The 16,406-nt window shown below is 41.5% G+C and overlaps 1 protein-coding gene across 1 annotated transcript in view; it reads right to left on the reverse strand.

Moving 5' to 3' along the window:
• ANO1 (anoctamin 1) overlaps positions 1–16,406 on the reverse strand; it is a 177,990-nt gene that overhangs the window by 81,541 nt on the left and 80,043 nt on the right. Inside the window, exons 6-8 of the mRNA XM_084852047.1 lie at positions 15,337–15,488; positions 13,564–13,618; positions 3,918–3,969 (exon numbers count right to left, since the gene is read on the reverse strand). Coding sequence (XP_084708173.1) covers positions 3,918–3,969; positions 13,564–13,618; positions 15,337–15,488 — 259 coding nt within the window. The remainder of the gene's footprint in view (positions 1–3,917; positions 3,970–13,563; positions 13,619–15,336; positions 15,489–16,406) is intronic.

Genomic DNA, 16,406 nt, shown 5'->3' on the forward strand with positions numbered 1-16,406 from the left:
ACGAAAAAAGCAATATGAAAGAAAGCAATGTGGATATGGACATGATAATAAAACATTGGACAGGAATAAAAAAACATACACAATGAGCTATGATATGGTGTATTCTGTGGTGGGAGAAATATTTTCAGTTTCTCCACACCCACCCCTAAGGTAATTAAGGGCACAATCCTATGAATGTTTAGACAGAAAGAAGTTCTACAACTCCCAGCATTCCCCAACTAGCTATGCTGACTGGGGAATGCTGGGAGTTGTAGGACTTTTTTCTGCCTGAACATCCATAAGATTGTACCCTAAGACACACAATTCATTTTCCCCTAAGAGTTATTTCACTAATAGCATTTCTTCTGGTTGAGGAACATCCTCACACCACAGTCTATGATTGCTGCTTGTTGCTGTGGCAACAATACTATTTCCAGTTGCATGCTGGGATTCCATCCTGTTCTGTATTGTTGATAGATCTTTTGCATGGCATTCAGGGAATTCATGCTCAACAGGACAGCTTGTCTCTGGAAGTAACCTATCAGGAAACTGAGATACCCTGAGCAAATTCACTTAGAAGACCAAAGCATGGACTCTGCTTTCAAATGATTGCAATGGTCAAGAAAACATGCAGCTTAATCTGTTTACTATGTCATAATAAAAGGAGTAGCATACACACATGCATGAACCAATTTATTATCAACAATGAAATAGCAACCTTAGTTAATTCTTTCTGCCAAGCAAGTCTTCTGCCAACATTTGCTTATAATACTGAAAATAGCAAAGGTGTATGTCATCAGGCCATTAGAAAAACTATAATCAATTTTATTGCCTCAGTGCTGCTGGCACACTATTATGTTTATGGCTGTAAATGGCAAATAAAGGTCTGAGTTTATAAAAGGCCAAAGACCACCAGTAGAGTTACTAAAAGCTCTCAGTTTGTCAGAAGCTTGGATGAGGTTATAAAGAAAAAAAGAAATGCCCACACTGCTCATCTGTCAAACATCATGAATTATTTCCGCCCACAGGAAGCAACCAAATCACTAAGCGTTCTGTTCAGCATTAAAAGCTTGAAAGTACAAACCCACATGTTGATAACAGGTTTACCCAGTGCCAAAGAGTGATCCAGAAAAGTGCTAGGCTTGTGCCACTTTTATCACCATGAAACATCTATGGACCCAGAGACCACAAAAAAAGCTAAATAGCACTTATGCTGCTAGTCCATCCACTGGAATGGGGATCCACCTATGTCTCCCAACTGAATGAGTGCTCTGAGGGCAAAAAGCGTTCTGAGTGCCAATCACCAGAAAACTGAGAAGCATGGAAGTATCTTAAGCCAGACTTGGGGAATAGTGACATCTTGGAAACATATTTGAAAGCTAGATATATTATTTGAATATTGGAGTTTTTCCAGATGAAACTGCCATCTGTATGACTGCTGATCCTAACTGACTTCAAATTTTGATATATTGTCAGAATGATATAAAATACAACCCCCAATGACATTATATTGATTTATTTAATTTGCAGAAAGCACTGAAGCATTTTTCTTTAAATCAAGGTATGCACCCCAGTGTTTTACCCACATCCACATCTGATGGAAGGAATAAATAATTTATTAGACCACTTTCTCTGTTAATGTAGCCATGACTGTTAGGTCAGTTTGCGACCGCAACGGTAAAGTGCTTTGTAAATGCTATGAAACAGATCTGACACCGGCAGAGGAAATGAGAGCCTCAATCCTGAATTCTCATGGAAGAGAAAAATTATAGCTTTCCAAAGCTAATACCCAAGCTTTAGGTATGGACTGATTCCACAAATGTTTTTTGGTGGATTTTAGGATCAAATAGATGATTATGATTGTGTAAAGCCAAGTCATAGATGAACAAGGCCAACTCAACACATGCCATTAACACATCAAACTCTAGTTTCTCGTAAGCACAGTACTGAGCATCTTGCACGCGTACGCTTATTCAAACACATGCTTCTAGAGATTTCCTGCAACAAGCTTCTCAGTAACATACCACTGAAGGAAGAGCTTCTGCACACAGGAAGCCCTAGATTCCAATATCTTAAAGGCATGGGAGAAGCCACTCAACTTTCAATGACAAATGTAGACAGTGCTCCATACAACTATGCGCCTCAGTGTTGTTCACCCTGGGCAGTATGCAATGGGGTGTTTACGCCCCTGCCGATTCCCTTCTGCCCTGCCGATTCTGTTTCACGAGTGGTGGGTCCCACCGATTCCGCTGTGAAAACGGGACCCACTGCTTACACAAGGGAGATTTAGCGCTTCCTAGAGGAAACCCCAAAATGAATGGAAATGCTTGTTCTGGAAGGAGACAGGTCAGCGGAGCTCCTCTATGCGAGCTCTGCCAACTTGTCTCCTTCCTGAAAAGAACATATCCACTCATTTTGGGTTGCCCCTGGAAGTGCTAAATTGCCATTATGCAAGCGGTGGGGTCCACTTGTACAACAAAACTGGTGAGGTGCAGGAGAATCAGCAGCATGTGTAACGGCCCTGTTGAATATTGGCCCCTTAGAACATGGGGATTTGCACAAGTGCGATTACAGTTTTTATGTGGGGTGTAAAAAAAGCTTTATTTCACTAGGGCCCAGTTCACGCATGATGGCAACCCATGGGTTGTGGGGTCCAAGAGTGAACGAGCATGCTGTCTCGCACCCACTCACTGCTTCACACCTGCTTTGCTAAACAACTCAGGAATACTCCTTTCCTGGATTGTTAGCCGTGAAGTCTGAACCTGGAACTTTGGGTTGTTGAGGGTTAAACAACCTAGAATTTGAACTCATAGTTTGTTGCTGGGTTCAAATTCTGGGTGTTTAACCTTCAACAACCCAGAGTGCCAGGTTTGGGTGTCACAGCTAACACCTTTGTTTAGCAAAACAGATGCAAAACTGAAGTGCCGAGCAGGCAGGAGCTGTGCAATTGCTTGCTCGCTCAGTCCCGTGAAGCCTCACCAATTCATGGGTTGTTTAACCCATGAATCGGCATTATGTGTGAATCAGGTTTATGCATTTGATCAGGTTTGAGTTTTCTCTCTGCTAATTCATTGTGTTTTTGTGGTCAGACTCACTGTGTTTTGTGTTTATAAAGCTCTCTGTATTTTTTTTTATAGTTGTAAGCTGCTATGGGGGCTCGTATAAGGGCTGAAAGTCAGAGTATAAATTATTTGAATAAATAAGTACATGTACATGAATGCTGTGGGATATGTTGATCATGTGGCAGGGGCTGATAAATAATCAAGGCTTAAGTTGTCTTCCATTGTTTGAACGTTAAGGATGTTTAATCAGTTTCTGTTCCAATATTTGCACACACATAGCAGTAAACCACTTTCCCACAGTTGAATTTAACCCCCTGTGGATAAATGGCTTGCTAGAATATAAACAAGACTAAAATAAAAAAAAAATTAACTTTGATTATAATAGTGAAATGGTCGATACACACCGAGACTACAATCCTGAACACACTTTCTGGGGAGTAAGCCCTACTGAACACAGTGGGACTTACTTTCAAGTAAACATGCATAGGAGTGCACTGCATAAGTCTGTTTTGAGAAATGGCAGAACCACATCCAGAGATCTTGGGGATTATGATATTTATCCATAAATGCTGGCTTAAACAAAGATGTCTAAACAATAAGTACGTGTGTGTTTGCATGTGTGTGAGAGATAATTTATTATAGGTTTATTATATACCTATATAGGTAGTTTTATTATATAAACTGAAGCCTCGATCCACAAAATTACTTTAAGCATCTCATAACCTCTCCAAATTAAAATATCACATCAGTTGCACTCAGTTATATGAACTATACTAGGGAAAACTGTGACCAACTCACAATCTCTTCAAGTATAAGTTGCAAACATTCTTCAATCTGAAAAAAGTACTGATCTGAAACCTACATAAACTTTCTTACCCATGCTGTATTTGGCTTTGGTACATGTAGTTCTTTTCAATATTTCGTAAACCTATAGAAAAAAAAAGTTTCATAAGCACCAGGCCACAAGTAACACTTGGGAAATGAGCTATAAGATTTTCATTGTGCACAGATCAAATTAAAACAGTCATAACATGTGCATTCTTGAGCAACGTAATGAAAACCAGAGTAGCATATGAAGAACTTGATATTGTTTCACGACACAGAAATTCATAGTTTAGTACAGTACGTCTAGAGCACCATTACTGAGTCTTTGCTACTTAAGGCTGATGACATACTCTCTCACATATGAGAACATATGAGAACGTAAGAAGACCCATGCTGGATCAGGGCAAGGATCCATCCATCTATTTATTTATTTAAAATATTTCTTGGCCACCTTTCAGAGCAGAAGCCCTCCCAAGGGGGCTTACAACAATAAAATACATAAAAACAATTAAAATATTAAAACGGATAAAAATGTAAAACAATAAGAACAATAAAAGCCAACAATAAACAATTAAAACCAACAATAAAACCAACAATGATGTTAACAGCAGCAACAGTAGCAGTCATATCAGTAGAAGGCCAAGGTAAAATAATATGTTTTCAAGGCTTTCTTAAAAGACTGCAATAGGGAGCATGGCAGACCTCCGACGGCAGCTTGTTCCAAAGATGTGTGGCCACTGCAGAGAAGGCCCTCTCACGTGTGGTCACCCACCTGACTGCTCTCACAGGTGGGCAAATGAGAAGGGCCTCTCTTTCTGATCTTAAAGTGAGGGCAGGCTGATATGAGTAAAGGCGGTCCTTCAAGTAACTTGGTCCCAAGCAGTTTAAGGCTTTAAAGGTCAAAACCAGCACTCTGAATTGGGCTCGGAAACGCACTGGTAACCAGTGCAGCTAGCGCAGTATAGGTGTTATATGATCGAATCGGCTTGCTCCCACCAATACTTGGGCAGCCACACTCTGCACAAGCTGGAGTTTCTGAACCGTCTTCAAAGGCAGCCCCACGTATAGCGCATTACAGTAGTCCAGCCTGGATGTGATAACTGAGGCAAGGTCCGTCCTCTTCCGATAGGGCCGCAGTTGGCGTACCAGCCTAAGCTGGTAAAAAGCACTCCTGGACACTGCAGCCATCTGGGCTTCCCCAGTTAGCTCAAAGTCCAGGAGGAATCCCAAACTGTGCTCTTGGTCTTTCAGGGGGAGTGCAACCCCATCTAAGTCCAGTTGTAAAACTCCATCCGAAGTAGTTGGTTTTCCAACCCACAATACCTCCATCTTGTCTGGATTAAGTTTGAGCTTGTTCACGCTCATCCATCCCAAAACAGCCTCCAGACACTTTTTCAAGAGTTCCACAGCCTCCCTGGGATGTGAAGTTGGAAACGAGAGGTACAGCTGAGTATCATCTGCATACTGATGACATTTCAGCCCAAACCTCCTGATGACTTCCCCCAGTGGTTTCATGTTAAAAAGCATGGGGGACAAGATAGAACCTTGCGGGAACCCCACAGGCTAATGGCCATGGGGTGGAACTGAAGTTCCACAGTACCACCTTCTGAGACCGCTCCTCCAGAAAGGACTGGAACCACTTTAAAACTGTGCCTCCCAAGCCCAGTCCAGATAAACGATCCAGAAGGATACCATGGTCGATGGTATCAAAAGCCATGAGAGGTCCAGAAGAACCAACAAGGTAGTACTCCCCCCATCCATTCCCTGACGTAAGTCATCAACCAGGGTGACCAAGGCTATTTCTGTCCCATAACCAGGCTTGAAACCTGATTGGAATGGATCTAAATAATCAGTTTCATCCAAAATGGCTTGGAGTTGTGAGGCCACCACATACTCTAGCACCTTGCCCCCAAAATGGCAAATTTCACACAGGGTAGTAATTATCTGGAACCATGGGATCTAAATTTGGTTTCTTCAGCAAGGGTGTCACCACAGCTTCTTTCAAAGCTGCGGGGACCTTGCTGTCCCTCAAGGAGGCGTTTACCACCTCTGAGGTCCAGATATCCAGCCCAGCTCTGGCAGATTTCACGAGCCAGGATGGACAAGGATCTAAAGAACAAGTAGTAGCCCTCAGTCCTCCAAGCAGTTTGTCCACATCCTCAGGTTGCACAAGCTGAAAGATATCCATAACATGACTAGATGGCGCACCAGCCTCGTCCACATCAGACTCTGTCAAAACAATAGCATCCAAGCCAGCACAAATGCGAGTGATTTTATCTGCAAAGTGTCTGGCAAATTGTTCACAGAGGGCCTTTGAAGGTTCAAGTTCTTGTGTTTCAAGGCCTACACTCAAGAGGCCTTTAACCACACGAAAGAACTCCGCTGGACAACACTGAGCAGATGCAATGGTGGCGGAGAAGTAGGAATTCTTCACCGCTATCACCACCACAGAATAAGATCGCAAGTGGATTCTTACCTGTGTTCGATTGTATTCATTCCGAGTCTTCCGCCATTTGCGCTCTAATCGTTGACACAGTCGTTTCATCACCCTCAGAATACCAAGGAGCTGACACAGTTCTACAACTAGGTCGAGGACGTTTGGGAGTGATCATATCAATAGCCCAGGTCATCTCATGTCAAGCAGTGACCAGGACCTCGGCAGGACTGCCATCTAAGCCTGCAGGAAAATCCCCAAGAGACCTCAAAAATCCATCCAGATTCATCAGTCTCTGGAGGCGGACCATCAAATTTGGTCCCCCACCCCTGCGGAGGTTACAGGTGGCTTGAAGGTCAAAACTGATCAGAAAATGATCTGTCCATGCCAAAGGAGTCACTACTGGCTTCCTCACCTGAAAATCATTTTCTCCCAATCCAGCATTGAAAACCAGGTCCAAAGTGTGTCCTGCCACATGTGTTGGGCAATATATTATTTGAGACAGGCCCAAGGTTGACATGGCAGCCATGAAATCCTAAGCCACTCCTCACAAAGTAGTCTCAGCATGAATATTAAAGTCCCCCAAGACCATAAGCTTTGGGGACCTCAACATCACGCTTGAGCTCACCTCAGTCAGCTCAGGCAGGGAGACTGTTGGGCAGCGGGGTGGGCGGTACACCAACAGAATCCCTATCCTGTCTCGGGTGCCCAACACCAGGTACAGACACTCAAAACTGGCTGACTGTTGGATAGGGAATCTGACCAGGGGGACAGAATCCCTATAGACCAAGGCTACCACCCCCCTCTAGTCGAGCTTGGTGCTGCACAACAAATCCTGGCAGACACATCTAGTCCAGCATTCTGTTCACACAGTGGCCAAGTAGCTGTCCACAGGAAACCCACAAACAAGACATGAGTGCAACATTCTGCCCTATATATTAAACTCACTGAATGGATCACTACTTGTTGCAAATCGCCTTAGACTTTTTTTTTTTTTAAGAGAAAGGCAACGAAAAAATCCAATTACTACTACAGCTACTACTATACTACTACTATGACTAATACTTTAGCACCACCACAATCCAAAATGAGTTTGGTTGGAATGAGGGAGTGGCACCTATACAAGTTGCTGTGACTCATATTTGTGCACTTGGAAATGCGAGTCTCAGGAGCTCATAATTTTCACCTAAAAGCTGACCCCCAAATTCTTTTTGGCTTAGATTTTAATCTGAGTTGGAGAGATATTTCCCTCCCCATACCACTCTCCTGACCAACCAACCTCCTTTCCATCACCACCCTCAATCTCACGAATCCCCTGCCCTTCCCTTCAATCTCATTTACTTGGCATGTGTGGCCAGTGGTAGCGCACTAGAAACTATGGTGGCAAGTTGTGGGGAGGGGAAGAGGGGGAGGTCTCCCCGCCTCTCTCTGGCACCTGGCATGCTGCACAGCAGCATACCAGCCCACACATAGTCTCTGAGAAATGTCTGCCCCAGCCAGGTAAATGGGATTGAAGGGAAGGAGTTTGAGGGACGTGGGTGAGCAGGCTGGAACAATGGGAGAAAGGGGGTTTCGGGGATGAATAAGAGGGGGAGGAGAAGGCTTATTTTGAAAGTTTGGATAGCCTTAGAAATAGGACAAGCTATTTTCTGATCTTTGGGGTTTTATTGCCAAGGCAATCTGACATGAGTTAGGAGAGCTTACCCATCAGCAGTACTGTAGAATTCCCTCCTCCAGGAGGTTTGCTAGATCCACTCTATTCCTATGCATGTCTTCTTAAAGTAAGTCCCACTTTCAATCAGATTTGCTCCCAGATAAGTGTTATAGGGCTGCAGGCTGCAGCATTAGAAGATCAGGTAAACACATTTTTCTTCTACCCTTTAAAGATAGGGACCGTGTCTCCATGACAATGGCAGGAAAGGCGAATGGAGGAGTACTGGATTTTTTAAAAAAGGAATCAGCTTTGCTGCGCTTTGGTCCATGCAGGGCTCCATGAGCAAGTGCTCCGCACCAGTAAAAATCGCTTCACAGAACATACTTCCCAGTGGGGGTTGGAGTGAACATCATCTGACTGGCAGGGGCTGCTCAACTAATAAAAGAGGCTCCCCCGCTCTCCCCCCACTTTCTCATTTCCCCTGAAACTCCAGATGCACCTGCATTTCAGGAGCAAGCCTCATTGAGCTCAATGGGAGTTACTTCTGAGTAGGCACACACATGCTTGTGCTGGGAAAGGGGGGGCACACAGGGATGGCAAACTAGCCTCCTTTCTAACCTCAGGATCTCTATATCGAAGTAGTTACTTCCTAAGGCAATAAACCAAGCCACAGAGAATCGCACATGCAGGTTTGGTAAAGCACTTTACAGGCTTCAGGGAATCAGTGCTTTAAACTCTGTATTCAATTCTGGGGGATCTCTGTAATTTCTGATGTGGGCATTCAGAGGGCAAGCCTCATTCAGCACAATGGGAGCTACTTCTGAGGAGACACTAATGGGTTTGTTGTGGGAAGGAGAGCAGTAAACACAAAGACAAGAAACCAGCCCCCACTATGCTGCTCAGGATCTCTATCTATCTATTGTATTTTTTATCCCGCTCCTCAGCCAAAAAAGGCTCCCGGAGCAGCTTATGATCAATAAGATCTCTATAACGAAGGGTTTAAGCAGTTACTTCCTAAGGCAATAAATCAAACAATGGGGAGAATAGAAGCCTTGAGATCACCGTTTTACAGCACTTAGGGAATTTGGGTTTTAAACTGTGCCATTTCAATTGAGGAGGATCTCTGTTAAGTTCTGATGTGGGCATTCAGGGGAGAAGCCTCATTGACCACAATGGGCGTTACTTCTGAGTATACACTAATTGGTTTGTACAGGGACAGGAAACACTCCTTGACCGGGATCATGGTGAAAGGCACACCCTTGGGCAGGGCTAGCATACCTGAGGTAAATGCAGGGGTTGGGGCACACAGCAACTATATCACAGAGAACCAGACTTAAGGAAAATAATTGGACTTTCAGCAGTCTCAGGAAATCCAGTTTTTCTGCGATAAGCTCCAGGGCAGCTGCTGGATGGTCACAACATCATGTATCTCTAACGTCCTCCAAATGCAGCCAGCTCGGAGTAGATCGCTGATGGAGACACCCCAGGTATGGCAGTCATGTGTCAGGTTTTTTAAAATATAAAATATGCTAGATTAAAAACTATTATATTTATATGTGTTTAATGTCTCGATGTTTTCAATTATTTTTATTTATTTATTGCACTGTATCATTATTCTTTTTTGAACTGTGGTGCTGGAGAAGACTCTTACAAGTTCCCTGGACTGCAAGGAGGTCAAATCAGTCAATCCTAAAGGAAATCAACCCTGACTGCTCATTGGAAGGACAGATACTGAAGCTGAAGCTCAAATATTTTGGCCACCTAATGCGAAGAGAAAACTTCCTGGAAAAGAGAAAGACTGAAAGACTGCTGGGAAAGATTGAAGGCAAAAGGAGAAGGGGACGGCAGAGGATGAGATGGCTAGATAGCATCACCGATGCAATGAATATGAACTTGAGCACGCTCCGGGAGAGAGCGCAGGACAGGAAGGCCTGGCATGCTATGGTCCATGGGGTCACGAAGAGTCGGACACGTCTGAACGACTGAACAACAACAATCATTATTCTTTACATTGTTGTGAACCACATTGTTCTGAACTGCAACAGGCAGAATTTGTAATACTAATTTTAATTTTTAATTAAATCTTAATTAAATGGTATCTAATAATAAATTATACATATATTTATATAACTGAATATTAATTTTAATTTTTATATAGAATATACACAATAAATATAGAGAAAACCTATGGTCTAAATCCAATGTACGGTTAGCAGAAGAAACTGCTCTACTCCTGTTGCATAAGTTCAAGCAGACCACTTTGTATACCTATGCTTTGCAAGGAGCTGTGCAAGCAGAATTTTAGCTGGAGTCTTCCCTTACACATAGTTCATAAGCTGATTTCCGCTAGTCAGTTGTGCTAGTCGAATGACAGCTGGATACAACCCTATATATCTTTATGCAACAAAACTAAATAACAGCAAAACCATTTACAAACAAGCTCAGCTATTTTAACTAAAGAAAGCATTGTTCTTTAAACCAATATAAACACACTCAGATTCACAAGCAAAACCAAAAAATGAATAAGCCAAGAACTATAAATATCAAACATACACATACTCTTTTGCATTCATATAAGATAGCTACTACTCCAGTCATGTATAGAACAGTATATAACTTCGAATAGATAGATACGTGAATTAAAAAAATAAGAGAGGGCTGTCACTCCTCTTATTATGATTGGTTATCATTGAAGAATCAGCTAATACACTCATAATTCACTATTATAAGCACAGATATAGGTTAATACTACAAGCTGATCTCCACACTAACACTCAAGAAGAACAGTGGAATCGAAAAAGGAAAAATGATTGCTTTACGTTTACAATTTTATGCAATAGAATGCTGAAGTCTTACATTTGTGTAAACCCATTTTGGTCAACATAACATATGGATAATGTAAGCAGGAACTGTAGTTATTGCCATGTATGGCAAATAGTTACCAGTTGTGCCTGTTATAAACATCTGACTGTAATAACCACTTGCAGTAAATATGGAGCACCCTGAATAATAAGAGATAACTTGCAACCATTCCCCTTGAGATGCATGAATCATCTGTATGTTTGTGGTTCCTTGCCTTCTGAAGGGAAGGTTCAAGCCAATTAAAAAATTCCAAAGCCGTATGCTTCCCTTTCACTCTAATGAGCCCCAAAGTGGCATATATTACCTCCAAGTCTAGGTATACGTTTGGAATTAGGCTGATGCCCTTTTCTTTCCTGTTTTGCTTAACATTTTTGTTTTGTTTAAACATGTACAGTTTTAGCATTGTGGCTATGTTTATCTTTCAGATGGATGTTAGTGTGTCAAAAAGTAGAAGTCATATAATTAGGCTACTGCAGCTGTATTCTCGAGCCATGGAAACAAACTATAAAGAATTGTAAGTACCATCTTCACTTACCTTCCTTTCTTGCAAAAGAAAACCGCAAAAGTGCTTCAGGTAGAATGAATATTAACAGCACAATCCTATGCATATCTATTCAGAAGTAAGCCCCACTGAGTTCAGTGGGACTTACACCTAGGAAAGCTGTATAGGATTGCAGCCTTCAGAGATTTTTTTTTAAATGAAAACTTGGAAAATGTATATTTATAAGAAATATCTTATAACTATTCACATTTTAAAAATCAGATATGATGAAAAAAGTTATTTGTTTCTTTCTACAGTATTTGTAAAGTATTTGACTATGAATTCAAACATTTCAATTTTTTTTTTGTATATTTATTTGAATGCTTAAGGAAATCAGGATAATTGCTTGTAACTCTTATGGCAAGCAGTTTTGATATTAGTTTGTTTATGGGATTTCTATATGAATTTCTATAGAGAAATTGTTGCATTTTATGCAGAATTAGGGTACAATCCTATGCACGTTTACACAGAAAAAAGTCATACAACTCCCAGTATTCCCTAGCCAGCACAGCTAGTTGGGGAATGCTGGGAGTTGTAGGTACTTTTTTCTATCTAAACATACATAGGATTGCATCTTATATGATAATGAATCCTGACAAGCATTCTTACCAAAGGATTGTTCTTAAAATGAGCTTTACAAATTAGCAACTATTATTCATAGTCACGTAAACTAAAACAGTTGAGAGCCAATGTTTTTTATATCCCCTTCCCACAAAATCTGAAGCGGAAATACATAAATAAATTAAAACTTAACAACATTTGAGATTTCTCTTTGCAGATACCAGAAGGGAAAAGAAGGAGATATGAGAAAACTGAGTGAATCTGTTGGGGAGAAAAGAACCTGAACTGGAAGAGAGAAGGAATTTCAGCAAAGTGGAGGTGAGATCATCATATGAGCAAACATAGGAGTCATGAGCAGGATTTATGGAAGTATTTGGGTACTGGATTATTGAGGGCAGATTAGGGTAGGGAGGAAGATGAAGGAACTGTGTGAAGGCTGTAAAAGCCTTTATACAGGCCTCTTCTGGCCCATAACAGCTGAGTAAGAGGAGCTACCACAAGCTGGATGCTAATCAACAGTGATTTATAGTTAGCCCTCTGCCGTAGAGCTTTTTCACCATGCTAACCGTTCAGTCAAGTGCTGCTATATAGCAGCTTGGAATCAAGGTATTCCCTGTCTCTTGAGAAATGAACAACAAAGGCTCCTTCTTACATACCCAGGTTTGCTATAAAATGTCACCTACCTCACAATCATGAGGCCCTGAAAGGTAGGAAATGAGTGAATTAAAAGGGAAAGCCAAATGTTTTACCTTTTTCCCCTGAGTGAATGTGGTTACAGAAGCAGATGAAGAACGACATGTTTTAATTAGTTATAATTAAAGATATATGCAAATTTAAAGATATATGTAAAAGGAAGCACACACAATATTATCTCTTTGCCAGAAATTCTTCACATAGTTGTCTTTCCATAGGATGTTGGTATAAACATTCTGGAAATGAAGGCATGGTTTTACTTACTCCCAGTGTATGACTAGGCCTGGATGTGAGTGATTTCTCCTTATTTTTATTGGATCAGTTGTGCGCACTTGATCACACAGTTGCCCAGTGTTCACTGAGGATTACTGATGTCAAAGCCAAAATGTGTCTTGGGAAGCCAGTTTGGGGCCACTTTGGAACCTGTGTGTGCACGTCGGAGAGAGAGAAAGGAGGCCAATATCTCTTACTTTCATTCTCTCTTTATAAAGTTGAAATATTAATTGGAATATTTCTTACTTTTGTGAGAACTAATAAAAGCTTTAAATCACTTGCCATACCCCAGTCCTAAGTATTTCTGCTGCTACAGTATGTCAACATATTTGTAACACATTGTCCTAGTCATTAATATACTCTGTTCTTATCATTTATTTATAAGTGCACTATGTTTTAAGATCAGTCAATAAAAATCAGTTGAAAAACCTACTGCATTTTTCCACTGACCAGGATACATACATGGATTATGTATACATAAACACGTGTATGTGTGTGTATCGGCATGGACAGAGTTGGTAAAGTATTGTAACAGTAATCATAGAATAGTATAGGATAGTAGGGTTGGAAGAGGCCTACAAGGCCATCCTGAATATGTTTAGCTAAAGAGGAATACCAGATTACTGTGGGAAAATAACTTTATCACATGGTATTACTTTATTGTTTTTATAATACTTACTATGGTACTTCTGGTTTTGCTGTCAAAAAAGGAATCTTTGTCAGAGAGGTCAAATCTGTCAAAACATTAGGGTGGGGGGAAATGAATCAATGTATAGTAATGTGGATTTCAAACAAGGTAACCTTATTTTCTGGTCAAGTCATTCCTTGATTTTCACAGCCTTCGGGCTGCAGGCATTCTTCTTTAGAAATCTTAGAATTCCAAAGACTTTTACAGCCAAACTTAGGGCCAAAACAAACATTATTTTAAACCTATATCTAACAAATTGGTCTTTTTCATTTTTACTCTAGAGTAGGCAGAGGACTGCTGATCTGGATGGGGGCCCTCGTGTGTGGGGGGGTAGGGATTTTTTAAGATACAGACTGGGTCCCCTGTCCCTATTCTGGAATAAAAATGGAAAAAAAAAGGCATAGCTCGTAGATACGGCTTTAAAGAACTGTCCATTTTGGCCCTTCATGCCCAATCTCTCACAAGCATCAATGGGAAAAATATCAAAAGTTTTTGCTATTTCCTAGATATTGCATAGCACCTCTTTCCTTCTATTGCAAATTAATATGTCTTTCTGCTGATTTCATGTACTCCTAGCTACAAAACTTACTGTTTTTTACTATGAGAAACTGCACAGTAAAATCACAATTGGTACAGTAAAAACGTATCTCAACAAAATAAAAGGCACATTTGTTTCTATGCTGAGAATCGCAATCTATCCTGTAATGATAGCTAAAATTAATACTGTCACACAGAGATTCTAAAGAGACCCAAATCTTGTACTCCTCTTGTTGTGAGAGGTTGGTCTCCCTAAGAAGGCAAAAGTTTCCCCTAATTCCATGTTTAACGCAAGTTTGGAGCCAATCCACACAATGGCTGCCGAAAAACTGACCATACGACAACTCTAACAAAATGAAGACCTGGTCGTCTATCTCTTCCAGCCATTCAACTGGGATTTCCGAGCAGTTGTGCAAAGGCGTTACTTCTTGGTTAACCACATTGCTAGCCGCTACAGTTTACTAGCTCTCTATGTGGTCAGAACCACTGTGTGGCAGGTTTTGAAGTGGTGATAGCATTAATGTTTGATTTTAACCCCAAAATGTGTGCATTAGCCCAGGTCACTCCAGTATTTTGTTTCATTTGCTTCACTGGTAGCTGGCAGTGGTGGTGCCCTATTTTCCTATGTCCTCTTTTTCCTTGCGACCCTTATGGCACACCAAGAGACATAGTCTTTCCCTCTCATCCCTGGTTCATGCAAACATTGACCATTTCACAGGCTGCTGTTTTTCTGGTTTGGAATTTAGTTTGCTTGTGGTGAACTAGTCAACTGAGGACTGAACCATGGAATGAAATCACATTTGAGCCATTTTTTCTCAGACCCCTTTTGGGCTTTAGGATAAGAACAAGAATGATTTTGTAAGGAGGCACAAATATGTCTTTGTTTTACAGTGCAATCCTATAGATGTCTACTCAGAAGCAAACACGATTGGGTTCAATGGGGCATGATCCAAAGTAAGTATGTACAGGATTGCAGCCTAAAGCTTACTTCCAAACAGACATGTATAGTATTGCACTGTAAGTCCTTAGGGAAGCTCACTATGACAGAGCTCTTTTCTAAGCCAGATCCTGTTTATTTGGAAAAAATGATAATTTTAGTGCAAGTTGTATCAAAACACTGGCCTACGTATTTCTATTAATATTCTCATGATTTAGCCTCTAGTGGTATCCCCAGAGGCCAATCTTGCTGAAAATGACATTAAATAAAGATGATGAACTTTGACTTACAAGTGTTGTTTCTCCCTGGAGAAGGGATAGGAGAGGCGTTTCACTGTCTGATGCTTGTGTTCTGCCACTTTAGGTTGGATAGGCTCTGTTATTTTTTGAATTACAGAATTGATTTTTTTCAAAAGGCCATGGGGTTGATGAATTTGATACACCTGAGAACCAAACAAAGAAACAATCTTTATTTCTACCAAGTCATTTGGAAAACATACGAAGGCTTTGGGAACAAAATGGACTTCAAAGGAAACAAAACGTCTGTAAGGGGACAATTAAAAGTGGGAAGAAGCCATAACTCAGTGGAAGAGCAAATGCTTTTCATGCTGTTAGTCGCAGGTTCAATCGCCAGCATCTTGGATAGTAGGGCAGACCCCTCCCTGATACCTTGGGCCTAATTGTTGTTGTTGTTCAGTCGTTCAGTCGTGTCCGACTCTTCGTGACCCCATGGACCATAGCACGCCAGGCCTTCCTGTCCTGCGCTCTCTCCCGGAGCGTGCTCAAGTTCATATTCATTGCATCCGTGATGCTATCTAGCCATCTCATCCTCTGCCGTCCCCTTCTCCTTTTGCCTTCAGTCTTTCCCAGCATCAGGGTCTTTTCCAGGGAGTTGGGCCTAATTACCACCTCTTTAAAAGAGGCCGACATCACTCCCTCTCTCAAAGAGGAATTTACAACCTCCTGGACCCAGCCAGATATCCTCTCCTTGTTTGACGTAATAAGCCACGAAGGGCAAGGGTCGAGCACACAGGTGGTTGACTGGGCTTGGCCAAACACCTTGTCCACATCCTCAGGCCTCAATAACTGAAACTCATCCAATAAAACTGGACCAGATTGTGCTCTGGACACCTCTACTAATGGATCTGCATGAATCCCTTTATATAATTAATTGGTCATTGTTGTTCTATTATTCATTTTTTCCTGCTAGAGTGGAGAACTCCTTCTTCCCCCTTGGTTGATTTCCATGGTTGCAAGCCAAGCAACCAGCCTACATGTTCTCAAAATGCTTGGATGAGAACTGCCAGCAAGTGTGGCACACCACTAGTTGAGACTGCTCCTAAAAGTTACCCCCTTCACAA

The sequence above is a fragment of the Heloderma suspectum genome, chromosome 1 (genome assembly GCF_057233095.1).
Source record: "Heloderma suspectum isolate Gila_16-S chromosome 1, 16-S_ref, whole genome shotgun sequence".
Taxonomy (NCBI): domain Eukaryota; kingdom Metazoa; phylum Chordata; class Lepidosauria; order Squamata; family Helodermatidae; genus Heloderma; species Heloderma suspectum.